Raw genomic sequence first — 18,327 nt, 5'->3', positions numbered from 1 at the left:
TTTCAGTCTGTACTGGTGATCAGCAACACAATATGCCTCAATGAATGGCAAAAAGATATTTCTGGCAAAGAAAGAGACCTAGAATAAAATATAAATTTCTAACAGATTCTAAAGAACGAGGCTTCGCCCTGCCAGATTTAAAATTAGATTAAGAGGTGTCCTGGCTTTGTTGGCTCTGGGAATGGATAATATTAAAAAATGCAGATTTACTAGATTTGGAAGGCCATGACAACAGATTTGGATGGCATGCATAATTTTGGCATGAGAAGCTAGGGTGCATAAAGGTATTCAGAATCATCTAAAAAACCAACTTTTATAGTTGTGCGTCTTTTCCTTTCGCTTGTCATTTTAGGGGCAAGGGGCTTGGCGTTTGTGCTTCGAATGTACTGGTTGTTTCCGGACTTGCGAAGATGGCAAGGTTTGTCCCGGCTGCGTGGCTTGTTGTGAGCTTGCGGGTGGTGGGGTTTGAGGCCGAGGCCGGCACTAAAGGAGGCGCGCCCGAGGCTTGAGCTGAGCTCTTTGGGGAGGAGAATAGCGGCCAAGCAAGCGGGTTGGAGCGCAGCTCGGAAGTGCTAGTGTGGGCGCGCCATGTATCCCGTGCTGATTGGCTCAGGCGCAGCGGTATGCAAATATCGAGTTCCATTGTCTGGTCCACCCACCTAGGCTGGTCGGGTTTAAAGGAAGAGGCAGCAAGGGTTGCAGCTGATTGCTGAGGTTTCTGTGCTGCTCGGTGCGACATTGAAGAGGAACAGGGGACCCCCCCCCTTGCCGGCGAGCTGATGGTCTCATGCCCGCGTGTGCGTGTGTCCGTGAGCTGAGGGGGGCGGGGAACGGCTGTGGTCTGTGGCTTATGTGCCCCCCAACCCCCGTTCCGTAATGGGCTGGTACTCCTAGAAGCCCTAATAGAGAGAGCTGCCTTGGCTGGCAGGTTGTTTCTGGGGTTAATTTCAGGCGCTCCTGCTCGTGTTTCAAGCTCTGCTTGCCAGAGTGGGAGGTACTGCCCCCTGGGAAAGGGGTGGGGTGGGGTGGGGGTGGAAATGGCCAGCAGACTTGGGAAAGCTAGCCTCACTGGAACAAGTTCATCAGTTCCGTCGCGCTCATTAAACTAGGATAGTTTCAATTGGATTTTGAATAAATGTGCAATTAAAGGAGTTGTCTTGAGGGATTCAAGTCCCGCTTGCTCAATCAGAACTGGCGTCCATTTAGGGCAGCAGAAGATGTTCTCCGATTCAAAAAGGGCAAGGAAGCCTTTGAATGAAAATGTTACAGTATGAATACCACAAGTTGCTAGGTACCTGTGTGTTTGTGTGTCTAATCAAAAGCATGGGAAGCAATGAAGAATAAAACATTCAGCAGCTGCCAAGATCTGGGATTGGGAACATACTTTATGTGGGGTTTTTTAAAAAATAAAAATCACGTGGTTCCTGAGTCATTTCTAGGAAAGGAAACACCCACTGACTAAACGCTGAGAAAGTGAAACTTAACTCGGGTCTTTTGCGTGAGGGAGCCATGGCTGCTGCTGGGCGTCCCGTCCAGAATCTTTGCGATGAAGCCACTTGCTCCATCTGCCTGGAATATTTTAAGGATCCAGTGATCATCGTAGAGTGTGGCCACAACTTCTGCCGATCCTGCTTGATCCAGTGCTGGGGGGAATCGGAGGCAGAGGCTTCCTGTCCTCAGTGCAGAGAAAGAGTCCAGAGAAGGAGCCTCATCCCCAACAGGCAACTGGCTAATGTGGTGGAAATAGTCCAGAATCTCAGCCTTCCAGAGGGAAAGGAGGAAGGAGGGAAAGGAGGAGTCTGCGAGAAGCACCAGGAGCCCCTCAAGCTCTTCTGCAAGGAGGATGAAGCCCCCATCTGCCTGGTGTGTGACAAATCAAAGAAACATGAAAATCACAAGGTGATTCCTCTGGAGGAGGCTTTTGAGGAATACAAGGTAGGAGATCCCTGGATCTTGAGGGGGAGAAATAGCTGTGAATTCAGGTCCGAAGTAGGCATGGCGTTAATTGGTTGTTTCTTACATTAAAAGCAGCCAAGGGGAAGCCTGAGGTCTGGGAGGAGGGAGTTGAAGTCTTTCTCTCTGCCAGGGGGACAAAGGGATCTTCCCTTGAAATACTCACAGCAGCTTCAAATATTTGAACTGGGATGTGGGAGGGAGAGAAAGGGTTAACGTCAATCACATCCCCCAGCAGGTTGCTTTGTACATATGAAGAACACTACAAGTGTAAATTGCATCTACACAGCTAACTACAAGTCTCTTTTGGCTAGCGGGATGCCTCCTCAATGCCCTGCAAAGCAGATAGTAGCAAGGGATCAGCTGGGGGGGGGGGCTGGTGGCCAGGAATTACAGTGGTACCTTGGGTTAAGAATTTAAATTTGTTCCGGAGGTCTGTTCTTAACCTGAAACTGTTCTTAACCTGCTGGCACCATTTCCGTTCTCATCCTGAGGTAAAGTTCTCAACCCAAGGTACTATTTCTGGGTTAGCGGAGTTTGTAACCTGAAGTGTTTGAAACCTGAGGTACCACTGTAGTGGCACTAGAAAACTTTCCCATCCCAGTTCTGCCGTGCTTTTCAGCCAACCTGGGGTGCCTTGAATGATGCTCAGGGGTGCTGCTGGCAACACTGGCCTCTGTCCCTCTTTCCTTCCCTCCCTCCTTGGATGCCATAGCTGCCTCCCAAAGGCTTGCGCAGCTCTTTGTTGCAGCAGCCCTGGCTACAAGCTCCGCTGGCGAATGCTGCCTCTGGGGCTGGCCAGGGGGTGAGGCGGCCTCGGAGGAAGCAAGCAAACTGGCGAGGGGCCCTTGCTGTTGGGAAGGGACAGACAAGTCCCTGTGGGGCAGCGTGAGGAGGCACCTCTCTTTGGGGCAGCTCAGAGACCCAGAGAGGGGAGAGGAGGCTGAGAGAGCCCTCCACAAGGGAGGGTGTTTGAGAAAGGGTGAGGGGCTGCAAGATCCGCAAGCAAGGGGGGACCTAACTGGGATCCTGAGCCCCACAGGGACACCGCAGAAAGAAGGTAGTTGGTCCAGGGAGCCATGCACCCAAAAAGGTTGAAAACCTCTAGACTCTTATTTCCTCCAGTAAACTACTTTGCTATTATAGCAAGGCCACCGGGCCCAAGAAGCCAGCGTAATATTCATCTCTCTGTGTGTCTCTATCAAACCTGACTTTTTCCTTTTCTCTTTAGGGAGAGATCCTTCACCACCTGGAGATTTTGAGGAAAGAGAGAGAGGAAATTCTGGCCTATCAAGCAGCCCTGGACAAGGAAAGCAAAGACCTCCTTGTAAGTGCCACTCTTATTACTAGGGAGGGAACAGGCACTTGAAGAGTCAAGTCAGGACTGAGGAGGGATGGGGAAATCTGCCCATTTCAGCTTCTCCCCATTTCTCCTTTTTCCATATCAGTTTGTTTATTCATTTATTATTCTGAAAATGAATCAGATGTTAGGGTAGCTACTTCCTTGTATAAATATTTTTATATGTACTTTACCCTCATAAATACATTTTTGTGAACATTACCTGGCTGGGTCAACCTTGAACAATTCAGAGGTGTGAATTTCAAAGAAGAAGAAGAGTTTGGATTTGATATCCCGCCTTTCACTCCCTTTAAGGAGTCTCAAAGCGGCCAACATTCTCCTTTCCCTTCCTCCCCCCCAACAAATACTCTGTGAGGTGAGTGGGGCTGAGAGACTTCAAAGAAGTGTGACTGGCCCAAGGTCACCCAGCAGCTGCATGTGGAGGAGCGGAGATGCGAACCCGGTTCCCCAGATTACGAGACTACCGCTCTTAACCACTACACCACATTGGCTCTCAATTGCTCTGTTTTGTTCTCCATAATTATTCAGCAATAGCAAATTAGGTAAATTCACTTTTGAATGCAGCTAATTTCAGTTTCCCCTTCATGGATCACTGCCTTGCCGTGGCGAAGGGGCTTGAATAACTCAGAGAAGCTATGAGCTATGCCGTGCAGGGCCACCCAAGATGGACAGGTCATAGTGGAGAGTTTTGACCAAACGTGATCCACCTGGAGCAGGAACCGGCAGGCCACTCCAGTATCCCAGCCAAGAAAACTCCATGGACAAAGACAACAGGCATATAAAAGTTATGACGCTGAAAGACGAGCCCCTCAGGTCGGAAGGCGTCCAACATGCTACTGAGGAAGAGCGGAGGACAAGTACAAGTAGATTCAGAGCTGATGAAGCGGCTGGGCCAAAGCCGAAAGGACGCTCAGTTGCAGATATGCCTGGAAGCGAAAGGAAAGCCCAATGCTGTAAAGAAAAATATTGCATAGGAACCTGGAATGTAAGAACTATGAACCTGGGTAAGTTGGATGTGGTCAAAAGTGAGATGGCAAGAATAAATATTGATATCCTGGGCATCAGTGAACTAAAATGGACGGGAATGGGCGAATTCAGTTCGGATGACCATCACATCTACTACTGTGGGCAAGAATCCCGTAAAAGAAATGGAGTGGCCCTCATAGACAACAAAAGAGTGTCAAAAGCTGTACTGGGATGCAATCTCAAAAATGATAGAATGATCTCGATACGAATCCAAGGCAGACCTTTTAACATCACAGTAATCCAAGTTTATGCACCAACTACTGGTGCTGAAGAAACTGAAATTGACCAATTCTATGAAGACTTACAAGACCTTATAGAAGTGACACCAACGAAGGATGTTCTTCTCATTATAGGGGATTGGAATGCTAAAGTAGGGAGTCAAGAGATAAAAGGAACAACTGGCAAGTTTGGCCTTGGAGATCAAAATGAAGCAGGGCAAAGGCTAATAGAGTTCTGTCAAGAGAACAAGCTGGTCATCACAAACACTCTTTTCCAACAACACAAGAGACGACTCTACACGTGGACATCACCAGATGGGCAGCATCGAAATCAGATTGATTATATTCTCTGCAGCCAAAGATGGAGAAGCTCTATACAGTCAGCAAAAACAAGACCTGGAGCTGACTGTGGCTCAGATCATCAGCTTCATATACCAAAATTCAAGCTTAAACTGAAGAAAGTAGGAAAAACCACTGGGCCGGTAAGATACAATCTAAGTCAAATCCCTTATGAACACACAGTGGAAGTGAGGAACAGATTTAAGGATTTAGATTTGGTGGACAGAGTGCCTGAAGAACTATGGATGGAGGCTCGTAACATTATACAGGAGGCAGCAACTAAAACCATCCCAATGAAAAGGAAATGCAAGAAAGCAAAGTGGCTGTCCAACGAGGCCTTACAAATAGCGGGGGGGAGAAGGCAAGCAAAATGCGAGGGAGATAGTGAAAGATGCAGGAAATTGAATGCAGATTTCCAAAAAATAGCAAGGAGAGACAAGAAGGCCTTCTTAAACGAGCAATGCAATGAAATAGAGGAAAACAATAGAATGGGAAAAACCAGAGATCTGTTCAAGAAAATTGGAGATATGAAAGGAACATTTCGTACAAAAATTTCCATAATAAAAGACAAAAGTGGAAAGGACCTAACAGAAGCAGAAGACATCAAGAAGAGGTGGCAAGAATACACAGAGGAACTATACCAGAAAGAAATGGATGTCTCGTAAACCCCAGGTAGTGTGGTTGCTGACCTTGAGCCAGACATCCTGGAGAGTGAAGTCAAATGGGCCTTAGAAAGCACTGCTAATAACAAGGCCAGTGGAAGTGATGGTATTCCAGCTGAACTATTTAAAATTTTAAAAGATGATGCTGTTAAAGTGCTACACTCAATATGCCAGCAAATTTGGAAAACTCAGACAGAGGATTGGAGAAGATCAGTCTACATTCCAATCCCAAAGAAGGGAAGTGCCAAAGAATGCTCCAACTACCGCACAATTTCACTCATTTCACACGCTAGCAAGGTTATACTTAAAATTCTACAAGGCAGGCTAAAGCAGTATGTGGACCAAGAACTTCCAGAAGTGCAAGCTGGATTTCGAAGGGGCAGAGGAACCAGAGACCAAATTGCAAACATGCGCTGGATTATGGAGAAAGCTAGAGAGTTCCAGAAAGACATCTACTTCTGCTTCATTGACTATGCAAAAGCCTTTGACTGTGTCGACCACAGCAAACTATGGCAAGTTCTTAAAGAAATGGGAGTGTCTGATCTCCTCATCTGTCTCCTGAGAAATCTCTACGTGGGACAAGAAGCTACAGTTAGAACTGGATATGGAACAACTGATTGGTTCAAAATTGGGTAAGGAGTACGACAAGGCTGTATATTGTCTCCCTGCTTATTTAACTTATATGCAGAATTCATCATGCGAAAGGCTGGGCTGGATTAATCCCAAACCGGAATTAAGATTGCCGGAAGAAATATCAACAACCTCAGATATGCAGATGACACAACCTTGATGGCAGAAAGTGAGGAGGAATTAAAGAACCTTTTAATGAGGGTGAAAGAGGAGAGCGCAAAATATGGTCTGAAGCTCAACATCAAAAAAACAAAGACCATGGCCACTGGGACTCTCAAGAGTCTCCTCCAGCACCATAATTCAAAAGCATAAATTCTTCAGCGATCAGCCTTCTTTATGGTCCAGCTCTCACTTCCATACATCACCACAGGGAAAGCCATAGGTTTACTATATGGACCTTTGTTGGCAAGGTGATGTCTCTGCTTTTTAAGATGCTGTCTAGGTTTGTCATTGCTTTTCTCCCAAGAAGCAGGGGTCTTTTAATTTCGTGGCTGCTGTCACCATCTGCAGTGATCATGGAGCCCAAGACGCCTTCTGACCTGAGGGGCTCATCTTCCAGCATCATAACTTTTATATGCCTGTTATCTTTGTCCATGGAGTCTTTTTGGCAGGGATACAGGAGTGGCTTGCCGGTTCCTGCTTCAGGTGGATCATGTTTGGTCAAAATTCTCCACTATGATCTATCCATCTTGGGTACCCTGCATGGCATAGTTCATAGCCCCTTCGCCATGGCAAGGCAGTGATCCATGAAGGGGCCTTTAGGCTGTAGCTCTCTGCAAAATAGAAGTCAACAGAAACAGCAATGGAGAGGGCCTCCCCTGAAAATAAAGGTTTACTTCTTTAGTAACTGGAGGTTTCATGTCTATGAAAAATCAGAAGTGTCGTCCCTGTGGAATTCTCACTACAGTGGTGCCCCGCAAGACGAACGCCTCGCAAGACGGAAAACCCACTAGACGAAAGGGTTTTCCGTTTTTGGAGGCGCTTCGCTAAACGAATTTCTCTATGGGGTTGCTTCGCAAGACGAAAAAATCTTGCAAGTTCCCGCGTTTTTCCCCGCTTTTTCCCGCCCTTTCCCTAAGCACTAAGCCGCTTCTCAGCTGTTCCGCTGATAAGCCGCTTCTCAGCTGATTGCTAAAAGCCGCTAGACCGCTAATAGCGCTAATCCGCTAAGCCGTCAATGGGCTTGCTTCGCAAGACGAAAAAACCGCTAGACGAAGAGAATCGCGGAACGGATTAATTTCGTCTTGCGAGGCACCACTGTATTCTCTTCCTCATGTTTTGAAGGCTGAGCACCTTCCACACTCAGACCTCCTCTTTTCTTGCAGAAATTAACAGAATTGGAGAGGCTGAAGATTGTGGAGAAGTTCAGACAACTGCGCCAGTTCCTGGAAGAACAAGAGAAACGTCTGCTGACTCATGTGGAAGAGGTGGAGAAGGAGATTGCAGGGAGAAGGGATGAGCAGCTGGCCAGACTCTCCAGGAAACTCTCCTCTCTTGAGAGGATCATCCAGGAGATGGAGGAGAAGAGTCAGCAGCCAGCGAGTGAACTCCTGCAGGTAAGATGGTGGCAGGAACAGCCCAAGGCTCCAGGAGAAGGCTGCCCCTTTCATGCATGCAAGGAGTGCAGGGGCTGAGTTGATGGAGCCTCTAGTCAGGTTTGGAATGGACAGGAAGACCCAAGAGACCTGGGATGCTTATCTCACCTGAATGCAGACTAGAGATTCTTTTTTTTTTTTAATAATTTTTATTAACAGGCCAATCACATCACATTATTCAAATCACATTAGTTCCAAATTATACAGCCAAATTTAAATTTTTTGAAGGTACCCATATATCAAGCTCCACGCGAGTCCAAAATTCCGGATAAGTCCAGACATCACTTATTTTACTGCATTAGTTAATCAGTTCTATCCAGTTCAATCCGGATAGACCTTTATTCCTTTTTTTCCCATCTTGTTGTAGTCATATATTCCTTTCTTTGCAATCTCTGATGATTCTCACAAGCAGACTGAAAGCTGGCATCTCTGTGTGGGTTCTCTTCAGAAGCTTTATCAGCCCAGGACAGCCTCTGTTCGACACTTCCGTAAATAAAATTAATCTTCGGTTTGTCCTTCATTTTTCCAGGCTAGCCAGATAAATCAAATAGATCAGGGGGCTCTGTCAGGTCAAACTTTCAGTTCCGTCACTCCTTCTCTTTCCGACATTCCTGATTCTCCTCCCCCATCTTTCTTTCTCCAGCAGCCTGTCTTGGCGAGACGCCATTTTTTAACTGCGTCATAAAAATTCCTCACTGTTCACCAATCTTCTCTTCTTTTATATTCCACATTCCCACACAGTTTTTAAAGTCCTGCTTATGATTCTTAAAAAACGCGGCGATCTTGTTTCTTTCTGGGGTGGAGGGTTATTTTGTCACATCATATAAAGGGGGAAAAAGGGGTTTTCCTCCACCCCCCCTCATTCCAAACATACAGTCTCTTGGTGATGACACATCAAAAGATTTACTTATCCATCCGTCGCTCCCGATCACAGAGATCCATTACTCAGCAGCCTTATCGTCGAGCTTTGCTTGATATATGTGCTTCAGCCTCATTTCCAATCCTCTGTTTCCAATTATAATTCCGAGCTGAAGCAACCAGCATGCGCTAATTGGAATCGGCATCAGGAAGAGCTGACTTCACCGAGGGCTCGTGCCAAGTGTTCGGCACCCCCATCTCTCGGATCAGGGGGTGCATTATGAACACCGCTGGCAAGACAGGGTCCCCCCACATCCTGGGGGGAAGGGAAGGCTGCCTACTTCCCATAGCAGCCCCTAAATTACCGGTACCTCGTGTGGGTCAGAGAGATGTTATTGTCGGCCATCTTCCAGCCCTGCAGACTAGAGATTCTTGATGGAACGGGAGCTGATCTTCTGCTCTTTGCTGATGCTTTGTCTCCAAATGCCTTTCAGCTGTGGGGGGCTTCGTCTAGGATGCGTTCAGGCCTCCTTCCGACATGAGCCAGTCTCTTAGCCAAGCTTATCTTCCCGTTTCCTCCACAACTTCTGGGTTGATCCCCTTCCCCATGGATCCAGATCAGCCCAGAATGGAGCTCAGTCACAGTGACCAAAGAGCAAGACAGAGGGGCTCATCCAGACTGCTGATTGTCCCACCCCTTTCCTCCAGGAAAACCCACTGTTTACTGCTGAATTAGAGCAAACCTCAGCCAGGTTTTCTCCGGATTGACGTTTGCTTTGATGTTGCACTAAGGAGCAGGTTTTTCCTGAGGGAAAGCCGCAGGGCAAAGGCAAAACCACTTGTACTCGTGTTTTCTGGGCACAGGAAAAGCAGAAGTGTGGGCGAGCCCAAAGATACACGGAATTGTTTTATTACCCCTTTGGAGGCATTTTATGCTGCAGGTGCTTTTTCTTACTTCCAGATGGAAAATAGTATTTGAAATTTGGGGACTGGGACAGTGCCCTGGCAGGATTATCCTGTAGGCTTACGTTTGTCTGAATAGCACAATGCAAACTGGATTAAAGTTATTAAAATATGGAAATGTGGAGAACGTGAAATCAGAAAAATTACCGTATTTTTCCTTCTATAACACGCAGATTTTTTCTCCTAAAAAGCAAGGGGAAATGTCTGTGCGTGTTATTGAGCGAATGTGTGGTCCCTGGAGCCAAATGGCGCGAGGAGAGGCAAAAAAAATCAGGCAAAAATCAAATCGCGCGTCTCGGAGAAGGGAAACCTGAAAAGAGGAAGCGGCTGCTTTCCTGCATTCTGCCTCAGGGTCTTACTGCCCACCCACCTCTGTTTCCTTGCTGTGTTTGCTCAAACGGAACAAAGAGCAGGGAAAGCCCCTCCCCTCCAGGCAAGCAGAGGGGAAAGCAGACTGTTGTCTCTGTGCTCTGTGCTGCTGAAAACATGCAGGAGGGAGAGAGAGAGAGAGAGAGAGCGAGAGCGCGAGCGCTGGCTGGCTTGGGTGGGTAGGTGAGAGAAAACTTTTGCCTTCCTTTCCTCCCTCCCGTTATACCCCTCTCCTGCATTCTTAGCCAGCTGCTTCTCTGCACACCCCTCTCGTGCTCCTTGTCCGTTCTGTGTTTTTCCTTCCCTCCCCACTTAAAATGTGGTTAAAAAGCATGGATCCACATGGATCCTCAGGATCTTTGCATTGGGTCACCCCAAATTCACCATCAGATCACATAGCATGTCCATGGCTACAGCCTGCCCCCCCAAAATCACGCACCCACTGTTGCCTGGGGCTGCAATGGTGCAAAAACGTGGTTACAAAACATGGATCCACATGGATCCTCAGGATCTTTGCATTGGGTCACCCCAAATTCACCATCAGATCACATGTCTGAGGCCATAGCATGAAGCACAAATATGATACATCCACTGTTTCATTCAGAATGTTTTTTCCCTTGTTTTCCTCCTCTAAAAACGATGTGCGTGTTATGGTCAGGTGCGTGTTATAGAGCGAAAAATACGGTAATAATTTCAGATTGGAAAAATAAAAGCTGTGAGAAACGAAAACTGGCTGATTCTGCCATCCCTACCCAAAACCTTGGCATATGCCAGGCAGACTGACATCCGAGGGGCAGGGTCTGAGGGGGTCTTCCTAGTGTGGCCTGTGGTCTGCAGTGAATTCCCTTCTCTTTTCCCCTCTAGGATGTGAGAAGGACCTTGCAGAGGTAAGTGGATCTGGCTCATTTCCATTAGCATCACTCTTTGAAGCTGAGATGCAGGAAACTCAGACATGGCCCTCCAGGGGCTGCAGGGGGAGACTGTAGGACTCACTTCCTGCAGTACCGCACAAGTGAAAGTAGAGCCCCCTCTTCTGAACTTGTAGCCCCTCAATTCTCCCTCCAAGGTTCAAGGTCAGCTGCCTCCTCCCTCCCTCCCCACATCACTTCACACAGGGATGGGGGCTCTTTTCTTTCTCTTGTACTTTCTGTCCATGGACTTTTTGGTAATTTCAAACATCTAGAAGAGAAAGTCCCAAAGATGCTTGGGAAGAGCTCAGGATGTACCAACAGATTTCAATGTCCAAGTAGCATCTTGTCCAAGTAGCAGCCACCCAACTCTTGGCAGCTTTGGACATCACTCACATCCTCTGGAGAAACTCAGGGAGGGAGGGGTTGCAGGCATTCCACCTCAGGGGTTTGGTTCTTCCGTCCTGGGACCCTCCCACAAAGTTGTTAGGGGGCAGCATCGTTGGAAGCCATGGGAGCCCTCCGGTGGTGTTGCTTGGGTTTACATCCTGTCCCTTGTGATGTTGAGCATCCTTAGGAAGCCACTGACCAGGGCTTGGAGGTGGGTGTCAAGAGATGAAGCTGAATCCTGAAATTATCTGTTGGGAAATGAAGTTCAACTTTGTTCATGATAATAATTAGGGAGATGGGGCCACAATGGGGTCATTCATTGTTTTTCTTTCTACCAGGTATGAGGAAAGAGAGAGTCCAGAGAAGCCACTGGCTTTCCCTCCAGAGCTGAGGAACAGGATCTTGGAATCCGGTGAACTAAATCACCTTTTGGAGAATACAATGAAACAATGGAAAGGTAATGAAAAATGGTTGCCAGGATTTCACACTGGGAATTCTGTTACTTCATCAGAACTGAACATGCCAGGCTCTTAGAATCATAGAATCATAGAGTTGGAAGAGACCACAAGGGCCATCGAGTCCAACCCCCTCTTATTGCATGGAATTTAGTAACTCCAGGATCCCTTCCTTCTTGGGGCTCCAGCCTTCATTTCCTGTCCCCCAGAATGGCCCATGTATATTGTGATGCTGGATCCTGTAAAGAAAGCCTGAACCAGAGTGTAGAGTAAAGTCAGGATTTTTTCCTCCCATGTGCATCTGTTTAGTGTTATATGAAACCTCCTTTTCCTTGTGGTTCCCTGTCTGCACAATCTGGGGTTGTCCTTTTGGAGGTTCTCCTGCTCTGAATGGAGTCAAGGGGCATTAAGAAGCCCCCAGTTCCCCCTCTGCCTCCTGCTCAGGCTTCTTTCTCAGCCGTGTAGGCAAGTCCTGAGCCATCTCCTCCTCAGACGTCCCCCTGCAGCTGCCATATCTAGGGCTTCAGCCTTCAAGATCTCCTGAGAGTTCCCCCATTGAGAGTGGAAGCAAGAGCACATGAGCCCAAAAGGGCAAAATTATGCTTGTTAACAACCTTAAAGATTTGTAGAAGGTTTGTGAGGAAGGGCTTCCTTTTGCCTGAGAGCTCTGCCAATTCTTCCTCATCAAACTTCGCTTCTCCTTATGTTTCACAATTTTGGCTTTAAATATTCCCCCCACCATGTTAAGGCTGTCTCCATCTCCCCTCGCATCCTTTTACGGGATTCCTATTGCTCTGCCTCCCCTCCAGTCCAAGAATGTAGAGCCCAATTTCAGGAACAAAGTTCAGAGACCAGCAGGATTCATGCTGAATATTTTTATTCTCTTATTTGTAAGCTTGCTTTATGATTGCTGAGTTTTAAAGCTTCAGTTATTTTCATAGATTCTTCCTATGATTTTCTTGTTTTTAATTATTTTTTGTACAATTTAATTAATATTTAATAATTGTGCTTGAATTTAAGGATGCCACGTTATGAAGTGTTATTTTTGTATGGAGATTTATTTCTGGTGGAAGAGTGTTGCCCTTACACTTTATATCTTTTTGCTTCCTCAGATGCTGTGTTATACAGAAAACAGCTTCAGATTCAGAAAGGTAAATTTCCAGGGGAGGAACAATTTGACAGGAGGGATGGAGACTGATATTTCATGGGTGTTAAACCGTCTGTTCTGCATACCGTCTGTTCTGTGTTGAACCTGCACACCAGTCTGAGTTCCTTTCCCGCCAATAGACTATTATCCTGGTTTCTCCCTTAATTTTATAGATTTTGCTTTCCTTCATAAAATTTATATACTGCTTGATTGTGGGGAAAAGCCTCAGAGCCTTACGATATATTTAAAAAGCCATTAAGAAGGATCCTGCAGGGTCAGTCCAATGTCCATCGTATCGAGTTCTTATGTATAGGGAATCTCCCTTTCATTTTATTTTTCCTCTGCACAATCTGGAGAGGTTTTGGGGCTTCTCAAAATTTGCTAGGATTTCCCCCTCGTGAAGTGTGTTAAAAAGGGCACCCGCAAGCACCCAGTCCCTCCTCCACCTCCTGCCAGGCTGGTCTCCCAGCAGCAGAGCAAGGCCTGAGCCGCCTTTTCCTCAGAGTTTCAACCTCACCAGCCATTTCTCGTGCTTCAGCCATCCCCATCGCCTGAGAGTTCCCACAGTTCTTTTGAGATCAGCCCCATTCCATGAGGATAGGCTTCCCATTGCACGAGACCCTTGGAATTACAGGGTAAAGCTTTGCCAGTTTTCCCTCTGCAATCTGGTTTGTCAGCATGCTTGGAAATTCCAGTTTCAACAGCTTTTCCCCACCAGTTTATTTGGGGCAGATGTTAAACCTTTCTTCATCCATCCAGCTCAGATCCCCATTTCATTTGTGGATTTTGAATGATTGTATTCCGCCATTTTCTAGTATGGTTTACCATTTCTGATTTTCCCATGAAATCATGGATTAGAAGAGTTTGAAAGGATCCCAAGGATCATCTAGTCCAACCCCCTTCAATGCAGGAATCACAGCTAAACACGTTACCGTATTTTTAATTAGGTTTTCCATTTTAACAATCCAATCCAATCACATTAAATATTCCAAATTGTACAAATACATATCATAAAGTCCAAATATTCTGCCAAATTATAAATTTTTCTTGGGGGTTCCCATGCTTCAAGTTCAGTGGGGTCCAATCATCTTATATTTCTACTGCCTTAAGTTTCCAATAGTCCCTTCTTTAAATCTTCCTGTTGTTATCCTTCTTTCTTTCATAGCCTCTGAGTCGTGCAATAATATGCTTCTGTGTGAACTTTGTGTGACTCTCCTTTTTTTTTTTTGCAGCTGGTAAGTCTTTTACTTGCAGTATGTCCTCACACGCTGGTGTTTATGCCGAATCCATCCAAAAGTCGTTCTCTGGTGGCAGACACCATCTTTTCCCAGTTCCGATGAAATAAAATCTAGGCATTTGCTCATTAATTTTCTCAGACAGGTTGCACCAAACAACCTGTCTGCTCAGCGACCCCTCAGCGAAGATGCAGGAGAAACAGAGCCCCTTCCATTTCTCCTCCCACTTGGCTGAAGGGGCGCTGCGCAGCTCTCCCTCTCTGCTGAAGCCAAGAGAGTCTTGCTCTGCAGGCTTCGAAAGCAATGCGAAGCCTCTGGAGCGCGGAGGGAGCGCTCCCTCTGCGCTTCGGAGGCTTCGCTTCGCATTGCTATCACTGAAGCCAAGGAGCCTGCATTCGCTCCATAGGACGCACACACATTTCCCCTTAATTTTTGGAGGGGAAAAAGTGCGTCCTATAGAATGAAAAATATGGTAGTTGTTTTAATTCCTTAGGCCTAGTGATATTACATTCTCAGGAATAATCTTTTGGACAATAGTTAACATCACTACTTAGGCCTACAGCTGTCGCCTTTGCAATTATGTGTTCTATGATTTAATCTTTTGCTTGAAATAAGGAAACAACAGATGCTATGTTATGTTGATGTTTTGTAAAAAAAGATTTATTTTTAAGCTACTGCATTGAAGCCTGTTAAGCGTGTCTTTTTGCTTCCTCAGTTGTTCAGTCATTCAGAAATCTTCAGAAAGGTAAATTTCACATGGAGACCCCAATTCACAGGAGGGGGGTGGACTAGTGTTTCATGGGGTCAAGAGTCTCTTCTGTACAGCTTGATTCTAGCCCTGCTGTTTGTACCACAAAGGCAGAGAGAGTGGACTTGAAGGTGCAGAAGGCAGGGAGAGAAATTGCCCTTGGTAAAATTGCTGTGCCACCTGCCTTTTATTTTCCCCAGACTTCCAAGATGGTGGGGAGGAAGGCAAAGACAGGCCAAGCGGGTGAGAGCGATGGAGAGCAGGAATAAACAGGCTCCCCACTTAACACCATTTCACTTGTGGGGGGCACGAGGCTCAGAACGTGATCCCCGGGAAAGTGAGGGGAGGCCTATATGTTGTTTTATGATGTATTTTTATGCTGTGAACCACCCTGAGACCTATGGACAAAGGGCAGTATACAAATATAAATTATTATTATTATTATTATTATTATTATTACAGGGGGGTCCTCATATCCCAACCCAGAGCTCCCCAAAGGCCAATCCCCTCTCCTGCCTCCTCCAATTCTCCCCTCTTTCCCCTTAGATAACACAGAAGAGATGAGTAAAAGGGTTCCTGGGTGGTTTTTCCGCTTAGAAAATGCCAGGGTTGAGAGGAGGGCAGGAACAATACACATTGAATATAAGAAACTGAAGAAAACTGATTTAAAAACCAACAAGGAAGATATTTATTCTGATGAGAATCTGCAAGGAGGAGTCTCTGCAAGGAGGAGTCTCAGTCTTGCATGCGGTGCAAAGAAATCCCCTTGATCTGAAAGGGAATCTGGGGTTTTGGGGTGATTTTTATTTATTTATTTATCAGGATCTCCGTTTCTGTCTCTCAGCTGACTCTGCCTATTCTTCTCTTTCCCTCATCTTCTCCCCAACAGCAAATGTCACTCTGGATCCAGACACAGCCCATCCCAAACTCATCCTGTCGGAGGATCAGAAAAGCGTGAGATTGGGAGACAAACCTCAAGCCCTGCCTGATAATCCCAAGAGATTCAGCTTCTTCTCTTGTGTGTTGGGACGTGAGGGATTCACAGCAGGCAGACATTTCTGGGAAGTCACTGTGGAAAGTGGGGAAGAGTGGGGTTTGGGGGTCGCCAGGAAGTCTGTGGAGAGAAAGGGCTATTTCGGCTTCCGTCCTGAGGGAGGGATCTGGGCTGTGGGGAAGAGGGGAGGGGGGTACTGTGCCTGCACCTCCTATTTGCACTCTCTTCTGTTCCTGAGGGAGAAGCCCAGGAGGATCCGGGTGACTCTGGACTATGAAGGGGGACGTGTCTCTTTTTCGGACGCTGACTCAGGAGCCGAACTCTACACGTTCTCAGGAGCCTCGTTCTCTGGAGAGACCCTCCTCCCTTTCTTTCGTCTGTGGGGAAATTATAAAACCCACCTCATTATCTCCTGAGGAGACTAAATCTGCCTCTCAGGCCCAGCAGGAGTTTCTCTCCAGACCAGAGTGACTGACGTAAAAACCATTTACCCGCCAAGAGCAGGTTGGGCAGTTTTCCAAGGGCCCTTTGAGAGGATTCCTTCCAGTCAAAATCAGCAGAAATAACCAAGCAAAAATGGGTTGCTCTCGCTTTGCATTTTCCTTCCTTTTCCCAGAATTCCCTCTGCAGCTTACTTCTTAAAGAGACAGTCACACTTTTAGGAGTCCTAATAAATTTTCTCACCTTCAATCTTGTTTTCCATTTGAGATGTCTGATTTGGTAGAGGACGAGACTCTTAATCCCAGGGTTGTGGGTCTGAGCCCCACATGGGGGAAATATTTCCTGCACTGCAGGGGGTGGGACTAGATGACCCTCAGGACCCCTCACAACTCTTTAATTCTAGGAAACCTTCCTCTCCCCACAAGACCTTATGCAGCTGTGAAAATGCATACATTATTGGATTGATACGAGGACTAAAAATGAACCCCTTGGCCCAGGTGAGGCAGGATAGCTCCTTGCTCTGGAGACCAAAGACAGGAAGAAAAAGAAAAAGAAATTGAACAGGGCATCATCTTCAAATGCCCTCTGTAGAAACAGCCTCACCATCTCCACACGTTGTCAGAAGTAAACCTTATTGCATTGAGTGGGGCTTCTGCCCTGTTATAAATGTGTTTAGGGTTGATGCATTAACGTTCCTTCTTCACAGGCTGGATTGTGTATATTAGGGGCATCAAATGGGGTGTCCTCTGGATAATGCTGGACTCCAGCACCCCTCTGACTCATCCAGCATGGCCACGGGTGAGAGAATATAGGAATTGCAGTCCGGCAGCCTCTGGAAAGGGCCCCATAGGCTGTGCTGCCCCATACATTACGCAGGGCACCTTCCCTGTGTTCCTCAGCCCCACCCCAAATACACAGTGCTCCCCCAAGGAGCGTCATTTCGGCACCAGGTGCATCTGATTTCCCTCCTTGGATACTAACAGCTGGAACAACACATGCCTGTGGAATTGACCCCTCTCAAAGATCAGGCAGGACTCACTCTGGCTCCACTATCAGGGCCACTGACTACTGACCAGTGCAGCCTGCTCTCCTTTCCCTGCGTTTTCCACGGGGTGGTGGCACCTGATGGAATAAATACACCTCGCCCCCCGCCTAAGGGCTGCCTCCCTTTGCTCCATCCCCTATATGATGTTGGTCTCCTTTGTGTGTCATCATAAGTTCCCTGGGAGCCTCCACTCACCCCATGGAAGGAAGGACACAAAAGTGTCCCATTTGGTCCAGCGCCCAAGAGGGGCCACCCAGACACCTGCGCAAAACCTGCAAGGAGGACCAGAGAGCAAAAGCAGCCTTGCCCCCCCCTCCCCGCAGTCTCCAGCAACCGATCTTTACAAGCATGGGCGCCAACTTGAATAAAAATATTATTGGCGGGCGGAGCAGATAAGCCCTAATCCCCTCCACTTTCGGCTTGGTTTTATCCCTCGGTCCCCTCCCGCACCTTCCCCTGCTCCTTGGCGGGGGCACGCACCCCTTTCCCCGGGCACCCTGAGCTGGGGGTCTGGCCCGATGCCCACCCCCACTGCTGACAGGCAGCACCACGCAGCCCCTTCCACACCATCCTACGTTAAAAAAGCAGCCCTCGTTACAAATGGGAGGGGCCAAAGGCCACGCTGGGAACCCCAGGGAGAAGCTGACTGGAGTGGCCACTTTGCCTAGAATGGACAACGCCCCCCCCCCAAACACACAAATGTTGTTGGCTGTGTCCCTAACACATTTCTCTTGCATTGGCAGTCAGAATGCAGAAAAACAATGTGAGCAATAAACATGTTCAAGAATGCTTTTTGAAGGCGCACAACACAGTGTGACTTAAACTGACACAATGGATGAAACATCTGGGCTTAGACTGAACCCTTTTTAAAGTAGGCCATGCTGGGAATGGGCATACATAGAACTGAGCAAATGCCAATATTTTATGAGGTTGCGGAGCAGAGAGAGAGAGAGAGAAACCAATAAGGGTCATTCCATTGCTATGGCTCAGA

The 18,327-nt window shown here is 47.1% G+C and overlaps 2 protein-coding genes across 3 annotated transcripts in view; one reads left to right on the top strand and one right to left on the bottom strand.

Moving 5' to 3' along the window:
- The window catches only part of LOC309337266 (zinc finger protein 174-like), a 124,038-nt gene that overhangs the window by 99,661 nt on the left and 6,050 nt on the right, over positions 1–18,327 (bottom strand). The window lies entirely within an intron of this gene.
- LOC309336963 (zinc finger protein RFP-like) lies at positions 1,449–16,540 on the top strand. 2 transcript variants are annotated; one of them, XM_081853506.1, is made up of 8 exons: positions 1,464–1,935; positions 3,185–3,280; positions 7,514–7,744; positions 10,838–10,860; positions 11,610–11,728; positions 12,839–12,877; positions 14,824–14,853; positions 15,746–16,540. In XM_081853506.1, exons 1-8 carry the CDS (start codon positions 1,510–1,512, stop codon positions 16,264–16,266), a joined length of 1,485 nt encoding a protein of 494 aa, XP_081709632.1. In that variant the 5' UTR covers positions 1,464–1,509; the 3' UTR covers positions 16,267–16,540. The 2 variants fall into 2 exon arrangements, with proteins under 2 accessions (XP_081709631.1, XP_081709632.1); XM_081853505.1 differs by lacking the exons at positions 12,839–12,877; positions 14,824–14,853 and having other exon boundaries at positions 1,449–1,935.

The sequence above is a fragment of the Podarcis erhardii genome (genome assembly GCF_964252035.2).
Source record: "Podarcis erhardii genome assembly, chromosome: 2".
Classification (NCBI taxonomy): domain Eukaryota; kingdom Metazoa; phylum Chordata; class Lepidosauria; order Squamata; family Lacertidae; genus Podarcis; species Podarcis erhardii.
Note: the sequence above shows the minus strand (reverse complement) of the source record. Positions and strands in the feature narration are given on the sequence as shown.

Excerpts from the sequence above, each read along its gene's own strand:
- LOC309336963 (XM_081853506.1), top strand. The coding sequence starts at position 1,510 with ATGGCTGCTGCTGGGCGTCCCGTCCAGAATCTTTGCGATGAAGCCACT. Across the intron at positions 10,861-11,609 it reads GTGAGAAGGACCTTGCAGAG|GTATGAGGAAAGAGAGAGTC; the intron begins GTAAGTGGATCT and ends TCTTTCTACCAG. Across the intron at positions 11,729-12,838 it reads TACAATGAAACAATGGAAAG|ATGCTGTGTTATACAGAAAA; the intron begins GTAATGAAAAAT and ends TTGCTTCCTCAG.